We start from the raw sequence: 27,594 nt of genomic DNA, 5'->3' as shown, positions 1-27,594 counted from the left end.
TCTGGACCCCACTTTCCTCCCTGAGAGATAGCAGGTGGGCCACTGTGCACCTCCAAGTTGCTTCCAGGATTCAGATTTGATGATACTTAAAAAAACAGACATATACCACTGTTGAGTGATTACTTTTAGCCCATCAGCAAAACCTAGTGAAAGGTAAGATCCAAACTTACTCATAGTTTGGAGGCCAGTGATAACGAAAAGTAAAAGAGCTGTGTTCATGAGGAGGAAGTTTAGATCTGCACGCTCAAGAAAATCACATTGAAAATATGCCTTTCCAGGCAAACACAGAGCAGCCATGAAGAAGAGAGCTGGTAAGGAAAGCAGGGGAGAGTTGGTACAGGTTACCCCCACTTCCAAAATGTGGAGTGCTCCTGTGAAATCGTGCATAAGCTAAAACAGCATGAAACGAAGAGCCAATTGCTATTGATTTATGTGAAAAAAAAAACTGGAGTGTTCCCAGGCCCTAAAGGTAACCTACAAGTAATACACAAGTGCTAGAATATCCCTGGCACACAGTAAGCATGAACGTGGTGCCGGGAAGGAGCCTGGAGGCACTGCAAAGCATGCAGCACATTATTTTCGCTCTTCACCTTCTGTTGTCAAAGTGGAAGATTTGTTTAGATTAGCAAAGCTGGGGCTACTGTAGGTCTTTGGAAAGGGAAGTGGCCAAACTCAAACATTCAAGAGGGAGGGGACATCCGCGCTGACCAGTCGGCTGGGCAGTCAGGGAACCGCCCACACCCCACTTGGATGCATCTGGTGCATCTGGTCAGTAGATGCATCTAGTCCAGAGACACCTGTGAGACTAGAGAAAGGCCCCCTTCAGTCTGAGGCTCGGAGTCTGTCAGGCCCCAGCTCACCAGTGCCTCCTGCCCCAGCCCCCCAATACTTCTAATGTGTTAAACTTGGCTGGGGACCTCAAAGCTTGGCGCTTTTTGAGCAGCCCACCTGTCCCAACACAACCCCACTTTCCACAAGGAGCCCCAGAGAATCACATCAAGCAGGGCTGGACCTGAGCTCCAAGTCAAAAGTCTGAGATGGGCTGGGGATGGGCAGGGCATGAGCCGGGTCCCCACAGCCAGCCCCCAGGAAGTGACCTGCACCTGTGCTGGTGCTGGGCAGCTGGAGGACTGAGGCCTGACTGCTGCCCGTGGCCATTGCGGCAGGGGAGGCTTCCTTTTGAGCAGGCAAGCTCGGTCCTAACTGCCCGCGGACCTGCCTTTGCTCCAGTGTGCAGACGGCCTCGGAGGCAATGGGACGTGCATCTGCATGGACGGCTTCCAAGGCTCCCAGTGTCAGTTCTGCTCAGATCCCGATAAATATGGACCTCAGTGTGACAAGAGTAAGTGGCACTTCCTGAGTTCCCTCCACTGCTACCCAGAGGCCTGCTGCATGGTCACCTGCCTGCTGTCCTGTGCCCCTTGGTTTGGTCCACACCCTCATCAGGGCATTTCTTAAACCCTGGCCTGATGAACTGGTTCATATTGCAATTTCAAATGCCTATAATTAAAAGCAAGGCTGGGCCCTCCCCAGCAGTGCAACAGGTTAAGGCACAGGGCTGCAAGCTGCCACAGTCCTTCATTGCGCTTTCGATCCCCAGCCCCGGAGCTGACCCACGTGGCATGGCAGACCTCTCCTGACCTGCCTGCTGCTCCCCTCAGCAATGTACTTCATCGATCTGCCTGTTCTGCTCCCCACTCTGCCTCTGGTGACTCCTCTCACTGCCCCTGCACCTCTCACCTGTACCCCATACCTGTAGGCATAAATAAAAAATAAACCTTAAAAAAGCAAAGCCAGCAGCTCACGTTGAAAATGATAACAGGCTGTGGAAATGCCGTAGCATCAACTGTGTTCACACGTGATCAGTAATAGAAATGGCCTTTGAAGACTTGAGTTCTAGTACCTGCTTGAGAACTTAGAAGCATGTTAGGCAAGTCGGTTCACTTCCCCGGGCTTCCGTGTCTCCATCTGGAAAATGGAGATGATGAAAGCGCCTCCTTCCTGAGACTGGAGACAATTCGTGAGATGGCCTGATGCCTAGCATAAAGGCAGCGTGACACTACTGGCCACCAGTTACCAACGCTGTCATAGAGAGTGAAGAGCAGAGCTGTGAGCTCCGTGTCAGAGGCCATACCGACATGAGAACTTGCTTCTATTTATTCCAGAGTGTCTCCATGAAAAGGTGAGAATTCTCCAGAAGAAATTCTCCAACCACACTGTAATCTAAAATGGAGCCCCTTGGTCTCATCCCATCACAATCCACCTTCTCCCCCGCCCCCTCACGTATAGCAACCCTGAACCAAGGGCTTCTCATCCTTGACAGAACAGCCCAGGGTGCCAGGGCCCTCAGGCACACTAGGAAATACTAGAGACCCCAAGAAATAGCAGCCTGACACTTTCCCTGGCTCAGCTGCAGCCTATGCTCTGACTGGAGAGAGGGGTACAGGGAGGGGGGACCCTGTCCCCTATGACATTGCTGGCAGTCTGGCATCCCCACATCCTGAATGTCCCCTCTTCTTTTCTCAGAATGTCTGTGCATTTACGGGACATGTGATAACAGGATCGACAGTGACGGGGCCTGCCTTGCCGGGACGTGCCGAGACGGCTCCGCGGGGAGATTCTGCCACAAGCAGACGGCAGCCTGTGGGCCCTACGTGCAGTTCTGCCACATCCACGCCACCTGCGAATACAGCAATGGGACGGCAAGGTAGGCACCACCCTTAGAGACCCCTGGGTTACCCTGGGTTACCCTCCCTACTCAGGCCTAAATTCTAAGTAAACACACTATTCCCCCCAGTTGCCACTGTAGTTTTGTAGAGACTTCAGACTGAGCTGCATTCAAATGTCAAGACTCCCTGCTTTGAAACTTGCCAGCTGTGTGGCCTTGGGCAAGTGGCTGAACCTCTCTGTGTCTCACTTTCCTTAGAGGACATTTATAGAGAGTAGGAAAAACTGAATGGCAAAGCACCCCACAGCAGAGAAAGTGCATCACAGGAGCTCAGTCATCGGTCATGGCTCATAGGAAGCAAATGAAGATTTACCTTATTTTTTAGGAAAAACTTTCTTCAATTACTTTTGTGTAGAAGATTTAGGGTATAGGCCAGAAGTATGGGGAAAGTGGTGAGTGGATCCACCAAAGAGTGGGGAGCAGAACAGGCAGATTTACTGAAATACACTGCAGAGGGGAGCAACAGACGAGACAGGAGAGGTCTGCTGTGCTGTGTGCATCAGCGCCCTAGCAGGGGATTGGGCTCAGGCCTCAGTGGCGATGGTGCTGAAACTAGCCCCTAAGCCACCAGGGAGACCCAAGATTTATCTAACTTAACAGCGCCTCGACTTCCTGAAGTCATTTTACCACAAAAAAAGATCATTGGTGAGTGGACCAGTTGGTTCGTTCCCTGAACCCGGTCTAAATACATGCAGTGGCTTGAGGGTCAGGGAAGATGTCGGACAAAATTTTCCTCTCCAGAAACATCTGGTCCGAAGGCAGTGGCCACCAAAAAAAAAAAAAAAATGCCTTGGGAAATGCAGAGGAGGTCTAGAGTTCTTGCCTGGTTTTTATACCACCTTTCTTAATTCTTAAGTTGTCAGCTTAACTCTTTATGGCCTATCTCCTCCACAAGATAGTAGGCTGCCTGGGGCCAGAGATGGTCTTTTGTTCTCCTAGGAAGGCATCTCCATGAGGTAGGAGCCACCTCCGAAAAGGCACAAGTCACGGGTAATCCAAATCAGTCAGAAAACCTCTTAAGTCATCCACAAAGGACTGTTGACACGGGCCTGTACATACTGTATGAACGGAGGAGCATTGAAACAGTATTGGGGCCCAGCAATCTATTCTTTGAGCACCAAGTACAATACACTCAATCCTACCTAATGTTGTATATAACAGGCCATTGGAAACTGCAAAGTGAAGTAAAATACCCCATCACAAAGTGTGTCCCCCATCCACATTGTCTCATTCAGTGTGGACCATGGTTATTTTTTTTATCAATGTTGTACTGAAATGACAGCAAACAAAGTGGCTTTCATTCAGGGACCTATAGTTATTCAGTTCTTCTAGGAGCCTTGAGAATTTTCTTAATTGCAAAATACATAAGGGCTGAATTTGTGGTAGTGACACGCAGGTGGGGTCACAGCTGCCCCAGCACCTGTAACGGGGTCCTCAGTGGACCCGAGCAGGATGAACAAGCCACGTCTAATAAAGCAGTATCACCAGGGGCCCTTGGGTGTCTCAGAGGTCAGGAGTGAGGAAATTACCAGCTCACGGGATAAAGCACCTAAGAATGCCGCCTGAAACACCCCTGAGAGAGCAGCAAAGAGTCCTCCTACTGTAAGAGAAAACAGCTCCATTATGAAGAGGTAGATTCCTGCCCAACAGAGGCAGAGAAGCTGCCAGACATGGAGCTTTCTGGGGTGCAAAAGCTCTGCTAGGAAGCTCATCTAAGCCCGGCATTGCTCTAGAAGGATGTCAGGCCTTTCCCTAGATGAAGAAAGGAGGCCTCCCAGAGGTTAAGGGACTCACCCAGGGCCACACGACTCCTTAGGGGTGGGGCCTGGACTCCCAGCCGGCCTCTGACTGCAGCAGCCCCAAGAAGCTGGTGACCAATGGCACCAGGACCCCCCCATAAGGCCAGTGAGGGGCTGCCTCCCGTGGCTGCTGCCCTCTGCAGTGGCTGGTGCGTGCGGGAGCCTGTGTCTGGGTCTGATTTTGTGTGCTCCCTTTTCTTCACAGCTGTGTTTGCAAAGCCGGATATGAAGGGGATGGAAGCATCTGTTCAGAGATGGACCCTTGCGGGGGTTCCAGCCCCGGGGGCTGCAGCCCCAATGTGAGTCTTGGTCTTTATTTCCAAGCTGCCTGGTATTTCAGGAAACTCTTAGGATGGGTCTTCCAAAGACCACGGGGCTTGTAGTCAGGGGGTACGGGGGCAGTTCAACATGTAAAATGCGTTTGCTTGAACTTCAAGCTTGAAAGACAGCACCAGGGTCTTCCGTGAGGTCCACGCTCCACGCAGGTCCTAAGTCGACATGCAGGCCAGGGGCAGGTCCACGTATGAGGGGCTTTGGCCCCTTTAAAATGGCCGAGCAGGTACTGAAATGGCTAGAATAACTCCTGATACAGATGCTGCCACGTGTTGAGCTGCACAGCGAGTGGGGTGGATGCATCCACAAATGTGCCTGACCCATTGTTCTCCTGCCGACCCAACAGAGCTAGATATCAGCATCACCATTTTACTGATGAGAAGCTGATGCTAGTGGGTGCTGGTATCTTGGCCTAAATTCTACTAGGGGTGTAACCTGAACGCTGGACAGGATTAGTGAAAGTATTGCTTTCACTAATACCTTTTGAATGCCATCACCTCCACGTGACCTCGTCACCCCAGTTGTCACCAAAGTTGAATAGCTAGTTTCCCTGCCACCTCTTCTGCCCACCTCTAGCCCACTCCTTGTCTACCCACACCCAGAGCTGCTCAGAAGGAATCAGATCATCCTTCTCCCAGGCCGAAGTTCCTCCTGCTGAGGTTGAGATCCCAACATGCATGACTTGCCCAGCCCACTTGGCTCCCCCGAGATAAGAGTCACCTTCTCACACAGCCTCACTTTGTCCCTCGCCCTTCCACCCTGTACTTCAGCCTCCTGGTGTGCTGACGGGCCTAGACATTAACACAGTTAGGACAGTGGTTAAGGGTTTAGTATCCAGCATCATGGTGACCTGGGTTGGGGGCCACTTGTAGTTGTGTGGTCTTGGGCAAGTTACTTAATGCCCCTGAGTGTTGTTTCCTAATCTTTAAAGCCGAAATAATAACAAGATGATGTTCTGCAAGATGGCGACTTACACCTGCAAAATGTTAACGGTCCCTGGCTCCACAAATGACAGTGATGGGCAGGAGCAGGCCAAAAGCAACTTTGCCTTGTCAGTCTTCTAATATTTTCCATCAGTCTCAATGCAAAAGTGCACTTTGTCATTTCCATGGTGCCCTTGAAAACATGTGCATCTAGAAGTCCTTGTTTACTTCTGGAATCACATAGTGGGGTTTTACAGAGGTTTTCCTGCTCCTTTTTCTCCTGCAGGCAGAATGTCTCCAAACTGGCCAAGGGACCCATGCCTGCGTGTGCCAGCAGGGGTGGACAGGGAATGGGAGGGACTGCTCAGCGATCAACAACTGCCTGCTACCCAGCTCTGGTGGCTGCCATGATAATGCCACCTGTTTGTACGTGGGCCCCGGGCAGGTAAGGCACTGGATTCCTGCACTCATTCTCTGCCCCACCCCAAGACACAGAATTATTTTGGGTAGAACTTACTAAAGCTTCCATATCATTTGCGTGAAAATGGTTAGCGGTCACAACAAATCAATGACGTAGGTATTACTGTGATCCTATCCTGTAAGAGGAAACTGAGGCACAGGAAGCCTCAGCGTTTTGCTTACATCACACAGAGCATGAACCTTGATTCCAGCTTTACACCTAAATCATGTAACTTCAGAGTTGTCCTTCCTTACCACCCTGGGCTATGCTGGAGCTTTCTGTAGAATTCTACGGTGTGCTGGTCTCTTTCATGTAACCTCAGAACTATCAACTTGGGAAACAGAACAGAGTTGGAGACCAGCAACTCCAAATATGTAGTATAGCCCACAAGAGACATGCTGAGGAGGGCCAGATAAGAGGGCTTTGGTCTTTGTCTCGTGGGGTCAAAGCACGGCAGGTTTTTTTTATTATTATTATTACAAAGTTTATTTTTACATCATTTTGCACATTTTTTTTTCCATCTCGATTGTAATCCCCGCAGGTTTCCCATCACCAAATCACCCCTGTGCCACCACCATAGTCCGCACGGCAGGTTTTTAATAATGCTCTTGACTGTGCTTGGAATTACAGAATGAGTGTGAATGCAAGAAAGGATTTCGAGGCAATGGGATTGACTGTGAACCAATAACTTCATGCTTGGAAGAAACTGGGAAATGTCACCCACTGGTTAGTTTTCTTCTATCCTTACTTTAAAAAAAAAAAAATCATATGAGACAGGAGGGTTAAGATTATTTCTTATTTAGCTCTATAATGAACACAATCTCTCTTGCTCCAGAAGGGGATCCGAAAGCAGAATGAGTAGTTATTCCAAATACCACTGCATTTCAGAGCTTGGAAGAATTTACATAGTGCTGAAGCCAGATAAAATATAGGCTTCTGGTTAGACCTGAATTTCAGTGAATACTTGCTCAGCCTAACTGTCCCACAAATATTGCTCAGAACATTGCATGGGACATACATACACTAAAATGTATTCACCATGCAAGTTAAATTGTGTGTCGTGTATTCTACTCACTAAATCTGGCAGGGGATGCAAAGAAAGTATTTAATTTGGGGGAAAATAAGAGCCACAGCAAACATGCAAACAGGAGTGTTTCTTTCCAGCACTGGAGGATGTCACCTCTACCATCCCAGGCACTGAGCCTGCCATTGTCACCACGGTGGAGCCTGGTGTCTCACCAGTGTTACTGATGACATCTAGCTCTTCGGTCAGGCAAGGAACCCACTTCTTTGTCTTCATTTTATCAGGCAACCTGTCAGTTTACTTCTGGCATCTGGAGCTGTGTTTGTCAAGAGGGCTATGAAGGAGATGGTCTTCTCTGCTATGGAAATGCAGCCGTGGTAAGTCAAGCTCCACAACAGAAAAATAAAGACAAGACTCTTTCTTAAAATGAAAGCTCTAGCTCAGAGCCTTCTGCGCGCCTTACCCATCACTAGCTCCAGGGGGTTGCATATGAAACAAACTGCTTCTCACAGGTACCATATTGGTGCGCTTTTCTAAAGAATGTCCAGGGCTACTTCTATTTGGCACCTTCTGTGTATCAAACAGTCCTGTCCTGGCCTCCGTTCCTTATGGCCACAACTCTTCCCATTCCCAGACTTCTAGAACGAGTCCCTACCCCTGCAGAACTCTCTGGAGGCTCCTGTTTGGGTTGGGTGCCCCTCTGGGTACCCTGTGCATATCTTTGGGGTTTGTGTGTTTAGACACCTTCTGGGTGCCAGCAAGTTCTGACGTGCAACAGCACCCACTGAAACTTAGAAGCCTCTGAAGATGTGCTGTTTTTACAGCCATCTTGTAGACCAGAAACTAGGCCCTAAGCAAACATACCTGAATAACAGCAATTCAATAACCAGCAGCTCAGACTAAGCCTTAGGTGGCATCATCGATAGGGTCTCGGAAACTGAGGCTCTAACGGAAACAACATATAATGAAATCAGGTCCTCAGAGAAGGTCCTTTCATTCAGCGTCACCAGTATTTTTTCCACATCAATGTTACAGTAGCATTGAATCAAAGGACCTTCTTCAAGGACCTGCTGTGTCTTGCAATGTCATATCCTTCACCTGAATGACCACTGAGCATCCCTTTATCAATCTCCCGCACTCTGGGGTATGAACTCTTGAGGGCAAGTGTTTGTCCTTTTTGTAAGTATTTGTTGACATGAAAGAAGAAAAAAAAAAAAACAGGTGACTTTTCTCATCACTGACTCAGTTCCTCTCATGCGTTCACCCCTGCCCCTCCTCTCACTGGCCATAACCATCCTGGGACCTTCAACTGCCCAGATGAAGCCTTATCCAAGTCCACAAGCCCACATTCTCCTTGACTGCTGTACCCACTGAGCTGGGCCTCCCCTGCCTTCCAGGGTCCCTCCTTCGGCCCTACCCTAGGGGCTCTCTCCTGGCAGCCAGACCATGGAGTACAGACCCAATTATTTTCTGCACTATCCTTGGGTCACATGCCCTAGAAACTTATGATCCTAAGGTGCTACTTTTACTATGTCCATTTCTTCTCACAAAAAGAATTGAAGTTCAAATCCTCAGGGACACTTTGGGCCTCTTCACACAGGTGCAACTCGCTTTTTTCCTCTCCCACTTTGCTGTCGCTCTTCCAGCTCTCCGGAGCCTTGGTCCCTTCTCCCACAGACCCAGTCTCTGGCCTTCCTCAGCAGGTTCAAAACCTCTTCCTTACAGCAGCCCTTGAAAGGATTGTGCAAGCATCTTAGAGCTTGTTCTTACCAGTTCACTAATTTCCTTTTTAACAGGGATTGACTCATTTATTGGCTAACCTCAATTACATTCCAAAAGGAGTTGAGAGAACTCTGAGATTTGTTGCTGTTGTGTAAATTTGCATGTAATTACCATTGTCATTTTCAGGGTGTTTTGTCGTTCAAAAAATGTTTCCTCATCCATTAATGCATTAATATTCATATTCAGGAGCAAAGAATCATCATATTCATTTTTCAGATAAGCCACTTGAGAGAGATTAATCTCTCAGAGAGGTTATGTGACTTGCCCCAGATTACATAGCTAGTGAATGGCAGGCTCAGAAATTAAAACCACTCCTTTTCACTCAAAATCGGAAGCTTTTTTAACTCTCTCAGACCTTTATATGTCACTGATCCACTGGTGGTGTTGGTTTATCTTTCCAAGACTTAACTTCCACCAAAAGCAGCTGTAAGTGGTGGAAGAACAAAGCCACCTTTTCCCTTTCACACCTTATACCCTCCCTTCACTCCACCCTGGTACCAGTTGGGGTGTGTCGATATACTTGTTCATGAATTAACAAATCCGTGGCTGATAAATGTAAAGTTGAAAGAGTGTCTAAAACTTACAGAGCGGTGCTGAGCGCCAGCCTCCCCCATAAGCATTTTCAAAACATTCGCCCCTCTCGTTCTCACATCAGCCCTGTGAGTCGGAGCTTTATTATCCCCACTTCACAGAGGCCCAGAGAGATGCAGTAACTCCCTGAGGAACTAGGTGATGGCCGGCTGGCATGGAAACCGCATGCCCTGGCTGCCCCGCCCAAGCCCACTCAGCGCTGGCTGTGAGGGGACCACTCACTGTGCTCTGTGACCCTCCACAGAGTCGAAGGCTGTGTTCTCCCAATCCAGATTCAGACTGGGAAGAACTATAGGTTGTTGCTTCATTTGAATTTCTGGAATGACCTCTCTCCCTTGAATATAGATTATTGAGCCCTTCGGCATGAACCAAATGGGAGGTTCTAGCTAGCCCGAGGACACTGGGTGTGGGCGGGGACAGCATCAGGGACCTCCCCCCATGCAGGCAAGGACCCTGCACTGGTGGGCATGCAAAGTGCGGGCTGCCCAGAGTGCCCTGTGACTGTACTACTCACCGTTTTTTCTCTTGTCTTCTCTCCATCTCTCCCTCCCTCCCTTGAACGGTTTGAATAAGGAATTGTCATTTCTCTCTGAGGCAGCTATATTTAACCGGTGGATAACTGTGAGTACCTTTGTTGAAATTTAAGATGGGAGTGTGTATAATTTGAAAGATTTGGACTGCAAATAATAGAAAACTGGAAAAGCAGCTGTTAGAAGTGGGACCGGCAGTTTTCGAGAGCCATGGTTCCCAACACTGACAGCATTCTGAATCCCATGAAACACAGTTTTTCTTTGAAATATCCATGCCTGGCTCAGCACCCAGACCCCAATTTGTTAATAACAAGTTCACCTTGGACATCCGTGTACTTTTAAAAACTTCCAAGTGATTCTAACCTGCAACAAGGGCTAAGAACTTCTGGTCTAGGGTAAGCAAAGGCAATCAAACATTTCAAAAAATTCAAAAATATGTGTCCAGCTACATGGATAGTCTGATCCTATGCAGACTATGCCCTGATTCTTCATCTTGACTAAAGGAAAAATGAGTGATCATAACTCAAAGTGTGGCCTGGCTTGAAACATTTGTCTTTTGACAAGACTCACACACTTCAACTGAAGAAATATGAAGTCTTCGCCACCAGGAAAGGGGTCTCTGCCCCTTCCCAGTAGCCCTGAAATGCCACTCCCTGAGAAGCTGGCCTTTCTGCCAGGCTGGGTCAGCCCAGCTGGTGACCTAACATGAGTCAGGTTTCTTTTCCTTCTGTCATCAGAACGCTTCCCTACAAGCCATGCTAACAGCCACCACAAACCTCACTGTCCTCGTGCCTTCTCAACAAGCGGTAGAGGACATGGACCAAGAGGAGAAGAACTTCTGGTTGGCCCAGAGCAATATTCCAGCGCTAATAAAGTAGGTGTTATATGTTTTGTTTTTCATGGTATAGAGCTGGCATTATGTCAGTGAAGTTCAATGGAGGGAAGTTACCTAGGCCTTCAAGTTCGTGACGTTGGGCACAGTCTAGACCCTAAACTCCCCACATCAGTTATAGTTAACACCAAGGCAGTCAACTCTGCCCCCAAGCATTTTTCTAACTACTCTACCATCACTTATTTTCCCAACAACCCAGGAAAACAAATAGTCGTTATTCCCATTTTACAGATGTGGAGACTGAGGCACAGGTCATTTGATAACTAACCCACAGTTCCATAGCTGGTAATGGCAGAGGTATATCGTGAGTCTAGTGGCCCAACTCCAGGGTCTGTTCTCTTAGCCACGCCACTGATGGTGTGTTATACCTGCGGACCTTTGTCTTAGGCACCACACGCTGCTCGGCTCGTATGCAGTGGCAGATCTGCAGTCTCTGTCGTCTACTGACATGCTGGCAACATCTTTGCAGGGCAACTTCCTGCACCTGGCACAGGCAGATGGGGTAAGTGAAGCGCGGCAATTGGTCTACTTAGTGGAAACATCACCTCTGTTCCTGTTGCACTTTTAAAATCCTGTGTGTTGTGGAAATTTCCAAACATGAACAAAAATAGATCAAGAATGGAGCCTCCACAGAGGCAGGCATCACCCAGCTTCAGCAATTATCAACACATATTCACACGTCCTCTACATCGTACCCTCGGCCTCCGGTTAGCAGCAAAACTCTTCCCTTTTTTCATGAACTAGAATAGCGTAGAAGTGATTTGATCAGAGTGCCTTCCACACGGCAGGGCAAAGGCTCCTATTTCATTTCAAGTGTGTGTGCGCAGTGTCTAGTAACACAATTGGCTGTGATTCATAGTCCAAACCTGTGAAGGTCAAGGCTGCTCATAATGTAGCAGACCCAGAAATAGTCTCAGCCCCTCAGCAATACCCACGCGGCTCACACCCACTGTGTCCATGTTCACAGAACGTCACAATTGAAGGAGCGTCCATCGTTGATGGGGACAATGTGGCCACAAATGGCATGATACACATCATCAACAAGGTACAACCCCACCCACGGCACCCCCTGCACACCTCAGCAGCTCTGCTCCTTGTGGTGTTTATCCTCCTTACAGGGCTTTTTTTTTTTTTTTTTAAGATTTATTTATTTATTCATACAGAGCTGGGGTACATGCAGAGGGTGAGAGGATTCACCAGAGACAGAGTGGGGAGCAGAACAGGCAGATCAACAAAGTACACTGCTGAGGGGAGCAGCGGGCGGGTCAGGAGAGGTCTGCCTCACCATGTGGATCTCCTCCGGGGCAGGCGGAGATCGAACTCATGAGGAAGTGGCTTAATCTTCTTAGTGTAGTGCTTTAACCCGCTGCTGCGCCACCAGGGAGGGCCACAGGGCTTTTAAGAAAATATTTCCGCCTAATATAAAAGATCTCTGTGTCATGCTTAACACTTTTATTTTAAAGCCATTTAGAGACTTTACTCATGCAATCAGACTCGGTGGCTGTTCTGCAACACACCCTATGTCAAGTATAGCTGCAGTGGTATGTTTCTTACTGATGGGGACACCTTCAAAGGCACACGAGAACTGTACTATGCAGAAGTCCATGTATATCTATGGTCAAGAACTGGAGAAAGGCCGCCAGTTAGCACCCCTTTTCCATTCCATTTACCCCCTTCACTATTGCACCCTAAAAGTATGGGCTGAGGAATCAGAAGAGGAGGATAGGAAAGGTATTGTGAAATTTTCATTTTCTTCAATTCAGTAGTCAAAGGTATAAAACAAAAAAGCAATTAATGGGCTTTCAGCTATCCTGTAATTTTCAGTTACTATATTAGGATCATTATTCCAAATTAAGGGTAGAATTTAGAGTGTATTGGAAACTTTGGAAAGGTGGAAGATTAGAACAGACAATTAACAAATTGCATTTTAACTAAAATTATTCTACTTGGCACTTATATCGTCATTTTTTATTTTAAGTTACAAAGAAAGGTCAACTATTTCTCCTCGGGGGAAAAAAAGTCTATTTGTAACACTCCTGGGTACATTATTTTGCAAATACTTTTCAGTCTCTTGTATTACCAAGAAGTATTAAGTAACACCATTTTTGAAGAAGTGATTCGTCACTTGCAGGAAGCTATACTGAGTTTATGATTTCATATCATGCAAAGTAACATTATTTATCAGAAATATTTTTCTTTTCAAATCTTGATTTTCAAATATTTTTAAAAACCTGAAATTACCTCTCCTTTTATTTATTGTTTTGATGTACACCACCACCTAATTATAAGAATGGCATCTTAACACCTCTCCTAAACAGAGTGTAATTATCATGGGGCAAGATCAAGTCTCACCTTCTCCTTGAAGCCCTCCCTGATTTCTCTGAAGCCCCTATTACCAAGAATGGCAGAATGGCAGAAAGTTCTAAAGTCATACAGAATCTAGGTACAATGACTTTGCTAGCTGTATGACCTTGGACAAGTTACATAACCGCAATGAGTCTCCCTTTTTCCCCTTGTGAGAATTAAACAACACCCCCCCCCTTTGCCTCTCTTCTCTCCAGGGGCCCCTCAATATGTGTAGGTTTGATTCCCTTTTCCACCCTCTGAAATCCCCTGGATAGCACACTTTGGCATACCCATGCCCGCTGGTATTGGTAGGGGTGCCTCGTGGAATCAGTCCTGAACACCCACGTGATGGCATGTCCAGAGGAATGGACTGTCTCTGTGCCCCTCATCAGCACTGGACCTCAGGTTACATGAATAACTGGAACAAGTAGCAGCCCACTGATGTCCCAGCACTGTGCCAACTATCAGGCATCTCATTATCTCCTCTGATTTTTGAAGCCCTAAGAAAAGTGGGTGCTAACCCAAAGTGTCCTTTGGGTTAAGGAAGTGGATTGAAGGGGACATTATATGAACACAAAAGATTTAAGATTCAAGAGTGTGTCAGCACAATCAAGGTCTCTGCTTAGCCTTGGGGGTGCACCAGGAGAGCTTTCTCTCTCTTCCTGTCTGGTTAACATTGGTCACCTTTGGCAGGTCGACCAGGAATATCTCTGCAGGCTGTGCCATGCATAAAGGTGCCTGGCCAGGAGGTAAAGCGGGGCTAATCCAGCCCATTGCACTCCTCAAACTCTGCTCTCCTTTTGGTATAGCAAATTATCAGAGGACAAGGTGGCATTTTTTAATTTGCCAAAGCATGCCACGAAGTAAATGTCCCCACTGTGGCATATCGTTATATGACATGAACCTACGTACTGGAGAGCAGCAAGTCCTACCAACACATGCTGACAGGAGACCGGGGCTTCCTTTCCTAGGTCCTGGTTCCCCAAAGAGGACTAACTGGCTCCTTACCAAACCTGCTGACCCGGCTTGAGCAGATGCCAGACTATTCCATCTTCCGGGGCTACGTCATTGCAAGTACCACCTTCTCTGCAAAACCCCCCTGCTCAGGTTACGTGGAATGGGAAGACCTCATGTGTGCTTCTCTTTCCCCCACAGCAATATAATCTAGCAAATGCAATCGAGGCGGCCGAAGCTTACACGGTGTTTGCGCCAAACAATGAGGCCATTGAGAATTACATTCGCGAGAAGAAGGTTGCAACTCTAGTAGGTATTGGGGCTAATAACCAGGGAAGATTATTTTCTGAGAATTCAGATACCCCAAACTTGTCAGTTCATCCATCATGTGTCATTTCCCTCCTTCACCAACCCCCGCCCTCCCCACCAGATACTTGGAAACTTGTACCATCTCCTGTACACAAACCTCCCTTTTGCCAGTGTTGTTAGTAACACACACCCCATATCCCCCCAAGCTCCTGATGATGCTACACAGGGATACAGACATCAGGGGCCTGGGAGGATCTTTTTGGCCACCCCCATCCCCAACTCCATCCTGACCCTGAACAGCAAGATGCCATGTGGGAGGATCTTTCAGGTCCTGGTGGTGCCAAAGTGTTGCCATGCAGCTGGGGTGTCCCTCTGGGGACAGGAAGAAGCAACCCCTTTACCCCTTCTGCTCTAATAGGCCTCTCAGTCTCCTTCTAGAACTTTCCATGGAGAGCACCAAACAGGGAGCCCCTGGCAAAGGAGAGATGTGGACTATGCCCCCATCCCAGCATCAAGAGGCAGGGTGAGGGTGGGTTTGGATCCAAGATACATCATACCTCTATGCCCTTCTCTCCTTCCCCACACTGGGATTCTGTTTCCTTCCCTGATCTTGTTGACTCTGGCCTGGGTCCCAGCAGGTTGGAGTCTCTCTCTCTCTCTCTCCCTCGTGCGCGCTCTCTCTCTCTCTCTCTCTCTCCCCTCCCCCATCCCTCTCCTTCTCTCTCTCAGCACATAGGTGGGCGTTCGGAGACCCCACATAGCCCTGTCGTTCTCCAATTGCAGGTCCCTCGGTGTGCTCCAGTTTCAGCCCATAGTCAGAGTCCTCCTCAGAGCCCAATATCCATGGCCAACGTCCAGGTTTTGCCTGGCGGGAAAGCCCATCAGCCTCTCTCTGCAACATCCAGGATTCTCAGATCCCACCACACATCTGGCCCACAGACACACACATCCATGTCCATGTGGGGCAGGCGGGTCTGTCCCAAGGCAGCAATAAGCCCTCCACTGCGGCCTGGCCGGCCAGAGTCCCCAGCGCAGGATTGCTCAGGCCTGAGTGAGATACGGTGCCACCATCGCACTCTCTGCAGGGTTCCCAGCTCTTCCCACAAGATGCCCCACAGAACCTCCTCTCGTGAGCCCTGAAGTGAAAGGCAGGCTAGGGGTGGGAGCCCTCTTCACTGCAATCCTGCACAAAGACATCATCTCTGAAACACCCTCACACCCTCCATCTAGGTTTTAGGGTAAATACAGAGCTCTTGGCTATCTTACATGAAAAATGTACAATTTTCCAGGTGGTTGGGCTCACCAGCCATTTTAGGATTTCATAGCATCTGTGTTCTGATGCGTTGGTCAGAATTTTGGTTCAACAAGCCGTTGTGCTGGTGACCCACCCCCTGCCTGCCCAGCACCTTGAAGCAGCCCAGTGGTGGCTGCGACCGGCTGACTGACAGGCTAATGTCCAGTCCTGTGTGTTGGCAGGAGGAGGATGTACTCAGGTATCACGTGGTCTTGGAGGAGAAACTGCTGAAGAATGACCTTCACAATGGCATGCACCGGGAGACCATGCTGGGCTTCTCCTACGCCCTCAGCTTCTTGACCCACGACAACCAGGTGTGAGCCTCCTCCGTAAATCCCAGGCATGAGTGTCTCAGCTGTCACCCTCCGTCATCACTTCCACATTGGAATAATCTCCGAGCTTCCTAGTCTGATCAGCAGTGACAACTGTCTGCATTCCAACATGAAGTGATAATTAAGCCAGACTGTCAAACTCATCATCCTCTCTGTAGTCAGCCTTCCAGCCATCCATGCAGCTTTACGAATTGTTACTAACCAGTACTTGCGCCCCAGCAGTTATCGACGCCCTTCAGTAGGGACCTCAAAAAACCCAGCAGACAGTCCCCAAGCAGCCTCTACCACAGCAGGAAACCTGGTCACAAAACCTAGCACCAGGCTTGACTGCATCGGCTTCGAGCCAAGGAGGCCTATTAATGCTCCTGGAGACACTAGGAAAGACAGATACTAACTTACCCCACACTCCACATTCATCCCAAAGGAAAGAGCAGGTAAGGCAGGCCTATGAGCAGCCTGGAAAGACTGGGAAATGGTGCTCAAAACACTCCCAAAACCACCAGTTATTTCTGTTGTTCTAGAACTATCACTTAACTTTTCTGGAGGTTGCATGTAAATTGCCATGGCGTAGGAAGATGCTGAAAGGACAGTAGAGTCACCTCCATGCCCTGGTTTCAGGAAGCGGTCATGCCTCCGGGACCATCACTCTTCAGCCTGTCCATGGAGCCATTTTGTCCACAGGAATTAACATGACGGTCATGATTCCAAATTTTTCCCCAAAAATCATACACTGATTAATTTGAGAAGTGGGGAGAAACCAGAGAGATGTTCTAAAACAACTGTTTCATTTTGCAAAAGAGGCAATTGAGACTCAGAGAGAAGCACCCAAAATCCACACCTCGCTGGTACCAGATGCAGGACTGTTCCTTGGGGCCCCCTATCCCAGGCACATCACAACGTGCTGTTCTGTTGAATATGGCAAAAGCACCTAAGTTGTTTCCATATTGACATCCTCTAATCTCCGTTTTCCCTATTTTGTTTAAATGACCACACTAAGAACTCACATTTAACCCTTTGTTCACAGCTCTATGTAAATGAAGCTCCAGTAAACTACACGAATGTAGCCACTGACAAGGGAGTGATTCATGGCTTGGGGAAAGTTCTGGAAATTCAGAAGAATCGATGTGACAATAATGACACTACTATTGTACGAGTAAGTTGTATTCCAAGCCAATGATGCAAATGAAGTGTGTTTCTTATTCTTTAAAAATGTTTAAGCTTAAGACTGTTGGTAAGATACCTAACAGAGCACCAAAATTCATTTCAAAATCACCTCAGATATGCCTCAGAGCATGCTTGGCTGTCGTTGTACAAAGATAAATAAGTCATGACCCCTACCCTTGGTGGGGGGGTCACAACCCAGGGCCATGAGTGCCTGGGAAAGGTTGCCCGGAGAGCGGTGTTCAGCAGGGCTCTGGAGCCACGTGTTCTGCAAAGGGCAGGTGTACACTGGGGTGGGGCCATGGTGCGCCATGACAGGTGCTGGCCAAGTCTTGTCAATAGCAGTGAAACTATGGACATGGATTATTTCAAGGTGATGTAGGATGACATACGGAGACATTTTTGCTCCAGTTCATGGACTAGTGTGGGATCTTTCACAATAGTAATAACTGCTGGCATTCATTAGGCACTTACTGTGTGCCAGACACCATGCTAAACCATGTATGTGTATTAAGCCATGTGATCTCACAATAGCCTCCAGAGTAGGTCCTATTACTATCCTTGAGCCACAGATGGGGGTAAATGAGCTCCAGAGACGTGAAAGGACATGTGAGTTCACAGAGTGAGCTCATGGCAGAGAAGGAATTCAGGCCATCTGGCCTTAGAACAAAAACTCTGAGTTATCACAGTATACCACCCTATACATGCCAGGTTAAGAACTAGATGCATTGGTTTCTCATTTAGGAGCAAATTTCTATCATTCTTAATTTGTGCCAATAGCACAATAGCATGTGTAATCTCCACACCCCCATCTCCTGCCCCCCAAGTGGGCCATGTTCACCAAAGGCTAGGCACTGTATGTATGACTAAATCAACAAATAAAAGTTTCTATTAAAGGAATTTTTAAAGGATTATTTGCTTCAGAAGAGTATTGTGTAAGAAAGTAATGCTCTGACATCCAAGACCAGAAGTTGTTTCAAAATCCATTGAGGAAGTCGACCAGATGAACTTCCTTAATATCTTTCTGATTTTCAATTCTGTGTCCTAAAGCCTTAGCTCCAAGCTCTAAATAATACCTGGCGCCTTAGGCTGCACTGAAAGTAATAACCCAGAAATGTTCTCTTTGTCCCTGTGTTTTACCAAGGGAAAGTGTGAGAAGTGTCCTCACCACTCTATCTGCCCAGTCGGAACGAAACCACTAGTAAGTATGTCGTCTGCTTTGATAAATAGTTTCTAGATCCCAGGAGGTTCAAATTGGAAAATAAATCTCAAGCAGATTTCATTTTTACTACCCTCATTCATTCATTTGGTTTTGATTCAGTTGTGCTTTTCTAGATTGAATGAATCTTTCCAACATCTCAAATCCATTCCCTTTTAGACCAAAAAAAAATGTAATTAATAAAGAGAAATTAGGGTTCATAGCAACAACACATAATGCAAGAAGGAATTTTTCACCTTCACTATTTTTCATATCCCCGTAGGCCAGAGAACAGGAACGAGAAAACTTATCAAGGAGAACAAATACATACTCAAAACCATGCCCAGCAAAGACAGGCTCCACCTACTTGATTTCCTTTTAAAAGTTGAAGTAACAACTAACTTTCTCTAAGAAACAGATGGCAGACTTGGGGGAGGTAGAATTCATTACAGTGTGTTTTTTGTAGCTATTTATTGTAAAAACTACTTCTGGCCTCCCTCCCACCTTCATACCAGATACTGATAATGCTCACCCAGTACAAAGGGTAAAGGCTTATGCACCTTCTGCTACATGATAACAATAGTTGAGAATGGAAACAATGCTGGATTTGAATTTTCAATTAATTCTATATATTATAGGTCTTTGCAACCAGCCTTAAACCTTTCTCAGAATAAGGTAGAATATAAACTAATAAATAGAAACCAAGGCTCAGTTCAATCAGTTCTGGAAGGGCATTATTGGAGTGTCCTCAAGTTCTTCCAACTTGAGTTGCCTCCTAGGGAAATGTTCTTGTACCAAGCACCACCTTAAGTTATAATTATTTGGGATCTGCCACCTGGCATTCTGGCAGCCAACCCTGGGTTTTGTGTTTCATTTCTTACTAAGAGCTCCAAGAAGCCAACTCCCTTCCTTTCCAGAACATTCCAAGTACCTACTTGTCCTACTTGCTTTTCGATACTGGAAATTTTTCTTTTAACTGAAAATCTAATGTAAGCATTACTATTCCCTAGGGTGAAGAGATGAGGAAGTGTATCTTTACCATGTATTTCAATGGCAAGCGATCCCTGTTCATTGGGTGCCAACCCAAATGTGTGAAAACCATCATTGTGAGTATGGTGGGGTCCTCAGCCCCTTAATTACGGCAGCATTGGGAGGTAGAATCCCGAGTTACACTTTTCAAAACATTTTGGCATGCATACTTACTGCCTCTTCCTCCTCCTCATTATCATTGCCATTCAAAGTAGCAGCAGTAACAATAGAAATCAGGGCAGCCCTATAAGTCAGCCATGGCCAAAAGCCACAATACTCAATTGCATGAGGAAGAAATTGAGGGGCAGGGAGGCTGGGAGGACCTGCCTGTTCTTGGTGGATGACAGCTTGTTCTTTGAACAGCTTGCAAACAAAAGAGATGGACGATATCACTGACTTACCCTAGGGAAGGTGCACCCAGTCATTTAGAACATAGGATCCCAGAGCTAAGTACCTCTTCATTGTTGCTTTGGAATGTTCTTTTAGTCCTGCTTATTCCCCCAGAAAACCTGACACAGCCTCTGCCTGTCCTATAAAGGAGAGGTGGTTTGGTTCTTAAGCTGAAGAGCTTGGGGGCACAGGAGATTTTGTGTTTTAGTGCACTCAAGAATAAAGGCAGGTTCATGCCAAGCAGACAGCCCCTTCTGGAATTCCCCAAACCTCCCCCCATTGGCCTCCCACCGTCAGTACCAGGTGGAAGAGCACACACTGCTAAAGGGAGCAGGTCTGAGGAAGGACAGGGATTCTCCACCCCCCCCAACTCGACCCCTGCACCCCCTCAAACCGCCCACATCAATTGCATTATTCTTTACTTAGCTTTCCATCTTTCTCCTTCTCATCTTCTTGCCTTTTTTCTTTCCCTCTTTCCTACCTCCTTGGCACAGCTTCTGGTCCCTGGCACCCTTGGACATTGCTCAGCCTCACCTGGTCCTCAGGGGATCTATCCCTGCTCCCTGCAGCCCTTCCAGGTGGGGTCAAAGGGCACAGGCAGCCTCGTCCACAGGATTTTCTAGACCTAGGACAAAACCAAGAGGTAGAAGTGCATACTTGTCCTTCCATTCCAGACGAGAGAATGCTGTGCCGGCTACTTTGGTCCCCAGTGTCTGCCCTGCCCAGGAAGCGCCAAGAACATCTGCTCAGGAAATGGGATCTGCTTGGATGGCGTGAACGGCACGGGCACGTGTGAGTGCGGAGAGGGCTTCAACGGCACAGTCTGCGAGAGCTGCACCGAGGGCATGTACGGCATCCACTGTGACCAAGGTGCGCCCCCTCCTCCCACCTGGCTGGCCCCGGGCTCCCCAAAGCCAACCAGGAATGTGCAAGAAAAGAGTGACTCTGCAGTAGCTCCCTGACCAGCCAGGCCCCTCTAGCCCCCTCTGTTGTGTGAAATGTAAGAACATCTGTGTCACTGGCACAGAGCAGGGACTCCCAGCATGTTCAGTCACTATCCCGAACCTGCTGACCCAACCCCCAACCCACCATCATGCCCCCATGGGACGCCCCTGCCTGTCGCCTTTGGGCTCCGCCCTCCCAGTTACACTCAGGACTGGACATGGCTTGGTAGTCTGAGCAGCAGATGTGGGCACATGTTCTCATTTGATCCACACAGGAACCTTATATACTTGGGCATGGTTCGACTCATTTCTCAGAGCAGGATCTGAAGGCAGGGAGGTTGACAGACTTCCCCGGGGCCCCACAGGGTGGGGCGGCAGAGGGAGGTTGACATGAGGGTCATTTTCCTGGCCTACGATGAGAAAACAGCATTTTTTACATTTGTACTAAAAACCATCAACTTGACCTGGTATCACTGTTTTCTCACCAGTAAGTCCAAACCAGATCCCAGAATCCCTCAGTCATTGATTCGCTATCACGGGAGCATCAACTACAGAACTGGAATCACAGTGCTCTTTTTGGCGGCCCTATTTAGAAGGGTCTGCTGGTGTTTGTGCAGGAATTCCTAAGCCCCTCAGAGAGGACACTTGTGGGGTCCTGGAAACCCCCAGGGCTGAAGGCTTTTTTCCAGATGGCATGCCTAGCTCTCCCCAGATTGCAGAGAGGCTCAGGACACTGCTACTTAGCATAAGAACGGGCATTTTTGTTGCTGAAAAAAACAACACTGAACACTGCTTTGGGTGTATGTCAACCCAAAACAAATTGCTCCTTTTTACATCCACTCTTAGGGAACAAACATGGCTCCACCCTCAGGCTCCCACACACCCTAGATTCTCAGCTGCACCTACAAGACACTCCCATGCTGCTCAGGGTACTGTCCTGCCTGGCCACACAGCCCTAAATCCTGATTCTCCGTTAGCTTCCTCAGTCCACCCCCGATGCCTCTTGTCCTTCCTGGGAAAGAAATGATCCTCAGGTGCCGCAGTGTGCCACCAAGGCGCACCAGGGGCCAAACCCAAAGGGTGCAGTCCTGCCAGCTGCAGCATGAAGACTAAGGAAACCTACTCTCAGCATGAAAGATCTTTAAACAGAGCTGGTGTGCTCAGAGAGGGAAGAGGAAAGAGGACATGCTTCATAATGCTTCCTGGTCACACTTCCAAAACTAGGCGTCCCCTCATGGGCTACTGAGGCTTGAGAGCTTCTCCCCAAGTCTAGGGCACTTTCTGTCAAGGAATGGTGAGAAGGGTCAAGAGGGGCCAGGCAAGTCTGGGACACAGGTGGAGACACAAATAACAGATAGTGATGACGGGAGCCGTCGGCAGCCTCTCCACAGCTCTCACCCAAGTGTCTTTGCTAGGTGACTCTATGTGTCTCTACTCCACACGTCTCTCCTCCCAAACTCTAAGTGCAAGTCGAAGTCGGAGAAGCAAGGACCCTTCTTCGCACACCTCCCCCTCGCCTGCACCCTCAGCTCTGCGCCTATTCCCAGGGGCTCAGCAGAGGGGCTGCATGTAGGTTGGATAATCACATGCACTGACTTGAACCTCTGTAGTAAGTGATAAATGAGCTATTGAGCCAGGGTCTGGAAGTGATAAAATGTGGGCTTTTTCCACGTAGCATGTCCTTGTGTCCACGGGAGATGCAGCCAGGGACCCTCGGGTGACGGTTCCTGTGAATGTGACGTCGGTTGGCGGGGAGTGAAGTGTGACATTGGTAAGAGCAAGCCCTTCTATCCTAACCTCTTACTCACCTCTCTTCTCAGCGGCTCCTTTTTTAAAAAATGATATTATTTCTTTCTTTGGCGATAAAAGAAATTCCTATTTGCAACAAAAAAGTTTGCAAAGTAGGAAGAAAATAAAAGTCACACATGCTCCCGAAGCAGGAATAAACACAACAATATTTGGATTTACAGGGTCACGGAGTTAGACATCACTCACAAGATGCACACCTTTTACTTTAGAAAAAGTAAATCTTGTCCTTGCACCCAGTACTAAGAGAGAAAGTACTTGAGTGATGTTTGGTGAGAAAGAGCTGACATTATGATCCTCTTTTTCAGCGATCACACAGGATAACTGTAATGGAACGTGCCATACCAGTGCCAAGTAAGTGCCCTCGGGGCCTCTTCTGGGGACAATATTAATTCTTTCCTAATAGCATCCATCCCAGCCCTGTCCTCATGGGAGTAGTTTTCTGAACCATTTCTAAGAATTGAGGATGGATTTCAGTCTGAAACTAAAAATATCCTGAAGACACCACCATTAACTTGCCAAATCCAACCTTTTGAATAAGCTGTCACTTGAGTTAAGTGACACCCTAGCAAAATGCCAGTTGTCACCCCCATTCTCATGGAAGCAAAGGGTCCCCCGTGGTCCTCACTTTCCTCAAACCATGTGCCCAATTTACAGCCGAACCTGACTTCTTTATACTTCAGTCATACTCCTAATTCCCAGAGTTGCTTAATTAATTAAAAACCTAGTAGCTGGAGTTAGAGCTGAATACAAATCAGCCTGTCACACTCACGTGTGAACATGAGTAGGTTATTTAATGCCTCTGAACCAGTTCACTGGTACATAGGAGTAGTAGTATTTACTGAGGAAGGCTATTGGATATTGTGGACATTACTGGGCATGATGTGTGGACACAGCTCCTGGCACATCAGTAGCTGTGTGGGCACCATGGCCACCCTCTTCAGCCCTGCGTCCATTCCCACCCAGGCACACCGTGCAGTTGGTCTGTAGGGGATTAAGCTCTAACTGCCCATGGTGGGGCTTTGCTAGAAGTGGACTGTCCTGCCAACCCTTAGGCAAGATGCCTGAGTGATTCCTGGGGCAGGAGCAGGAATGTGGGGCACGAAGCTTTAGCGTGTGTTCTGTGGCGGGTGTTACGTGTTTTCTACAAACAGCACTCGCTCGTTCTCATTGCAGCTGCCTTCTCCACCCAGATGGCTCTGCCTTCTGCAAATGTGCAACAGGATTCGAAGGGAATGGAACAGCGTGCACAGGCAAGCCACCAAGCCTTTGTTGGGGACCAGGCCAGGCCACTGGGAGAGCTGTGTGCGTGCAGGCTGAATGGGCAGCTTCTAGCACGTGTAGCAACGTACATCTAGTAATAGGGCAGCTGGCTCCTCGCAGGGGCCCCCTGCTGGTTGGGGTGGGTGGGGATCCTGCACCTGCTTTCTTCTCCAAGCAGCGTCCATGGCCTTGCCCAACACTGGAACCACACGGAGAACTTTAAAAACATTGATTTGACCCACAAGGGTGTGATCGAGCCGCGGGACTCAAGTGGGACAGAGAGGGGACTGAGCTCTGGTTCTTTCTTCCACAATCCACATGGCCTTGGGGGTGTCTCTTCATTGCTCTGAGTCCCCTTAGCTCATTTGGAAAGTATCTATAAAACTATTCCTCCCGCAGAGTGGTTTGGAATGAAATGACCTCTCTGTGTTCGATGGCAGGTGATGCAGCTGGTGACAACAACCCAGCATGAGACCCCCTGAGTTTGAATCTAAGTTCTTTCATTTGTGTATCAGTGGCCGTGGAATGGACCTTGGGGAGGGCTGGCTACTCTCCACTCATAAGCCAAAGTCAAGAAAACAGTTGGTGGAAGGAAATCAGGTTTCATCAGATGCCAGCCAACCTGAAGACATGGCTGACCCCTTTCTTAGTCTGTCTCCCAGAATTGGGGAAAAGCATGGACTTGGGGCTGAGGAAGGAGAGAGGCTTGACAGTCCACATCAGCAGAATTCAGAGAAATAGGCAGGGTTTTCCAGAAACGGCACTGGGGACCTTTCTCCTCCTAAGGTTGTCTGGACTGGGTCTGCCGTGGTGCAGGCAGGCAAGCTTTCCCCCATGACAACAAGGCTGTGCTTGACCCTGAGCCAGCTCACACGTCCATCTTGGTCTCAGTCGGTTTTGGAGGAGCAGAGCGTGTCCCCAGCTAACTTGAGACATGACGGTTTGCCCCAGAGCTGTCAGCCCCCAGGGTTTATACTCTTGAGTTACATTATTTGGAGGTTTGATGTCTCTAGTCTTTGGGAGATAAAGAGGACTAAGGAATTCAGGAGACAAGAGCCAGAGATCAAAAGAAGGAGCATATTACCGTAACCAGGACCATGAACTAAGGACGGTCCCTCCATCCAAACCAATTAGAAAGGCCCACTGATCACAGAGTCCAGGGCCAGGGTGCAGCGTGGCCAAGGTGCCCGCTCTGGGTAGCTGCGTCTTTGTACTTCTGCCTTCCAGCCAGCCTTAGCACTCAGCTCAGGGTTGTTGCTGCGGCCACATCTGCAGTTGCAGCGTCCAAGGGACAGTGAGCTAAGTCTTCGTTTTTCCTTTTATGCTCGTTGGCATGTGACGGCAGTTGAGCCGCCTACCCTTCGTGATAGCGTGAATGTTCTTTGTGTGACTTTTTTATCTGTACACTGCCCCAATTTGAGAGACTCCCTCCCTGGGTGGTTGCACGATAACCTGAATTCATACCTGCGATGTGTTTAGAACGCCCCAGCACAGGCCGCTTGATAAAGGCGCGCTGCGCTGTTCACCCAACAGGCTTGATGTGTAAGTGAGGATTTCTGTGTCTACACTGATCCAGTGGTGGTGACAGTGGTGAGAGTATCAGGGTCTGGCCTCATACAATGAATTGCGCAGCTTCTCTCCTCATTTTTAAAATAGTTTGTGAAATACTGGTACCACTTGATCTTTAAATGTTTGGTAGTGTCCACCAGGACAGCCATGCGGTGCCTTGCAGCCTTTGGAAGGCTCCACAATCCGTTCTGGAAAGTCCTGCTGTTTGGAAATAGCTGCTGTCCTCGACAGTGCCAATAAAAACACGTCCGTGACTTGTCCCCTGCTTGTGTCGCTCCCTTGCCAGTGTCTCTGTCTTCTACAGCAATCGATGCCTGTCAGACCAGCAACGGCGGCTGCTCGGCCAAGGCTGACTGTAAAAGAAGCGCCCCAGGGAGCCGGGTGTGCGTGTGCAAGGTGGGCTACACTGGTGACGGCGTCGTGTGCCTGGGTGAGTCCATGTCCTGCTTGTCCAGCCGGTGGCGGAGGTAGAGGCCCCCCACGCCTGAGAGCTCCTGAGATGCGGGTGGCCGCACTGGGAGCGGGGATTCTCAGGGAGAAGCCCGCAAGGCCGTGCAGCCCCACCCAAAGGCGGCCTCGGCTTTGTTAGCATCAGGTGCAAAGGTGGGGCGAGAAAGCAGGGAGTCGGGGTGTGCGTGCGGGGGCCATGGGGACAGGTGCCGGAGACGTAAGCTGGGGTGGGGTGACCAGCGCTATTGCCTGGGGGGCTCCTTTGTTCCTCGCTTTCTCTCTATTCTCATATCTGCATGCTAGGTTCAGCGGGTGCTGGTTCCCTGCTATCCTCCTCATACCTTGGTGAGAGGCCCACCTAGCTGACAAGCAGCAAGATAACCTCCCCAGAACAAGGGCAGCCAGGGACCCCACGACACCCCACACTTCTGTTCAGGGCATGGTGCTGCTGAATCATCTGTCATTTGTCTGGCAGGAAGCTAAGAGGGTGTGGAAATGCAGAGCATGGGGGTGGATGGTGTCCAGAAACCACCTTGGGAACTTTTCCCTATTAAACAGTATGCTGGTGGCTGATTTTTTAAACATTTTTTAATCCTTTTTCTCATATACAGGTAGCACATTTCTCCCTGTAGAAAAACTAAAGAGTGTCTGTATGCACGCTGGGGAGAGAGGAACTGTAAATAGCCACTCTTAATGTTGTGCTGTCTCACTGGGCTATGCACACCCCCACACTTTTCAACAAAAACTGCATCTCTTAATACATAGTATTTCCCATGCCTAACAATAGGGAAGAACACTTTCTGAAAATAAGTGTAAAGCTTTATCTTAATGGCTCTTCCATTATGCACATCCTTCCTTTGGGGTTCATCTCCTTTTTTTTTTTTTTTTTCATGATTATATTCAGAGTATGCCCATTATCACAAAGGGAAGAGCCTCAACAGAAAAGTCAGTATACCACCACCTCTCCCTCTAGCCAGGAGCCCTCAATTCTTCCCACCTCCCTACACCCGCAGCTGCTCTCCTTTGAGATGTTACTTTTAACCAAGTTGCACTCTGATGTCTCCATGTCTCCATGCTGGTGACTGGTCCCCTCTGCTACCAATGAGTCATCAGTGGGGAGACGCTTTAATACCCAACAAATATTCTGAGCCTCATCAACATGTCCCCTTAAATTTATCTACTACTGATTCTTTCCTGGACCAAATATATGGTGATGGTTGCAAGTGATTTCTTGAAATTCCTAGGACTCCTCATTCATGGCGTGTTGGACTTCAAGATTCTATTATCTCAAATCCTGGACTGCAAACATTCATATTTATTCAACAGCGGGACAGATTCAAACCTGCAGACAGGAGCTCTGCTGGCTCAGACCCTTCCCTAAAGAGTGATTTAGAGAAGCTGTATCAGGTCCTGTGGGGCAACTTCGGCCTTAGACCGGACAGAAAACTGAACCAAACTCTGCCCCCTGCTCCCCTCGGCCAGTCAGC

At 48.4% G+C, this 27,594-nt stretch overlaps 1 protein-coding gene across 1 annotated transcript in view; it reads left to right on the top strand.

Annotated features, from left to right (window-relative positions):
* STAB2 (stabilin 2) overlaps nucleotides 1-27,594 on the top strand; it is a 97,058-nt gene that overhangs the window by 37,853 nt on the left and 31,611 nt on the right. Inside the window, exons 22-42 of the mRNA XM_012735221.1 lie at nucleotides 1,231-1,342; nucleotides 2,527-2,707; nucleotides 4,733-4,826; nucleotides 6,070-6,228; nucleotides 6,874-6,969; nucleotides 7,552-7,644; nucleotides 10,214-10,261; nucleotides 10,908-11,044; nucleotides 11,450-11,564; nucleotides 12,030-12,107; nucleotides 14,380-14,478; nucleotides 14,564-14,671; nucleotides 16,148-16,279; nucleotides 17,322-17,450; nucleotides 18,603-18,659; nucleotides 19,667-19,762; nucleotides 20,750-20,945; nucleotides 22,695-22,790; nucleotides 23,134-23,179; nucleotides 24,002-24,078; nucleotides 25,962-26,087. Coding sequence (XP_012590675.1) covers nucleotides 1,231-1,342; nucleotides 2,527-2,707; nucleotides 4,733-4,826; nucleotides 6,070-6,228; nucleotides 6,874-6,969; nucleotides 7,552-7,644; nucleotides 10,214-10,261; nucleotides 10,908-11,044; nucleotides 11,450-11,564; nucleotides 12,030-12,107; nucleotides 14,380-14,478; nucleotides 14,564-14,671; nucleotides 16,148-16,279; nucleotides 17,322-17,450; nucleotides 18,603-18,659; nucleotides 19,667-19,762; nucleotides 20,750-20,945; nucleotides 22,695-22,790; nucleotides 23,134-23,179; nucleotides 24,002-24,078; nucleotides 25,962-26,087 — 2,275 coding nt within the window. The remainder of the gene's footprint in view (nucleotides 1-1,230; nucleotides 1,343-2,526; nucleotides 2,708-4,732; nucleotides 4,827-6,069; nucleotides 6,229-6,873; nucleotides 6,970-7,551; nucleotides 7,645-10,213; nucleotides 10,262-10,907; nucleotides 11,045-11,449; nucleotides 11,565-12,029; nucleotides 12,108-14,379; nucleotides 14,479-14,563; nucleotides 14,672-16,147; nucleotides 16,280-17,321; nucleotides 17,451-18,602; nucleotides 18,660-19,666; nucleotides 19,763-20,749; nucleotides 20,946-22,694; nucleotides 22,791-23,133; nucleotides 23,180-24,001; nucleotides 24,079-25,961; nucleotides 26,088-27,594) is intronic.

Source organism: Condylura cristata, unplaced genomic scaffold (assembly GCF_000260355.1).
Source record: "Condylura cristata isolate star-nosed mole 26May11 unplaced genomic scaffold, ConCri1.0 scaffold00004, whole genome shotgun sequence".
Taxonomy (NCBI): Eukaryota; Metazoa; Chordata; class Mammalia; order Eulipotyphla; family Talpidae; genus Condylura; species Condylura cristata.
Note: the sequence above shows the minus strand (reverse complement) of the source record. Positions and strands in the feature narration are given on the sequence as shown.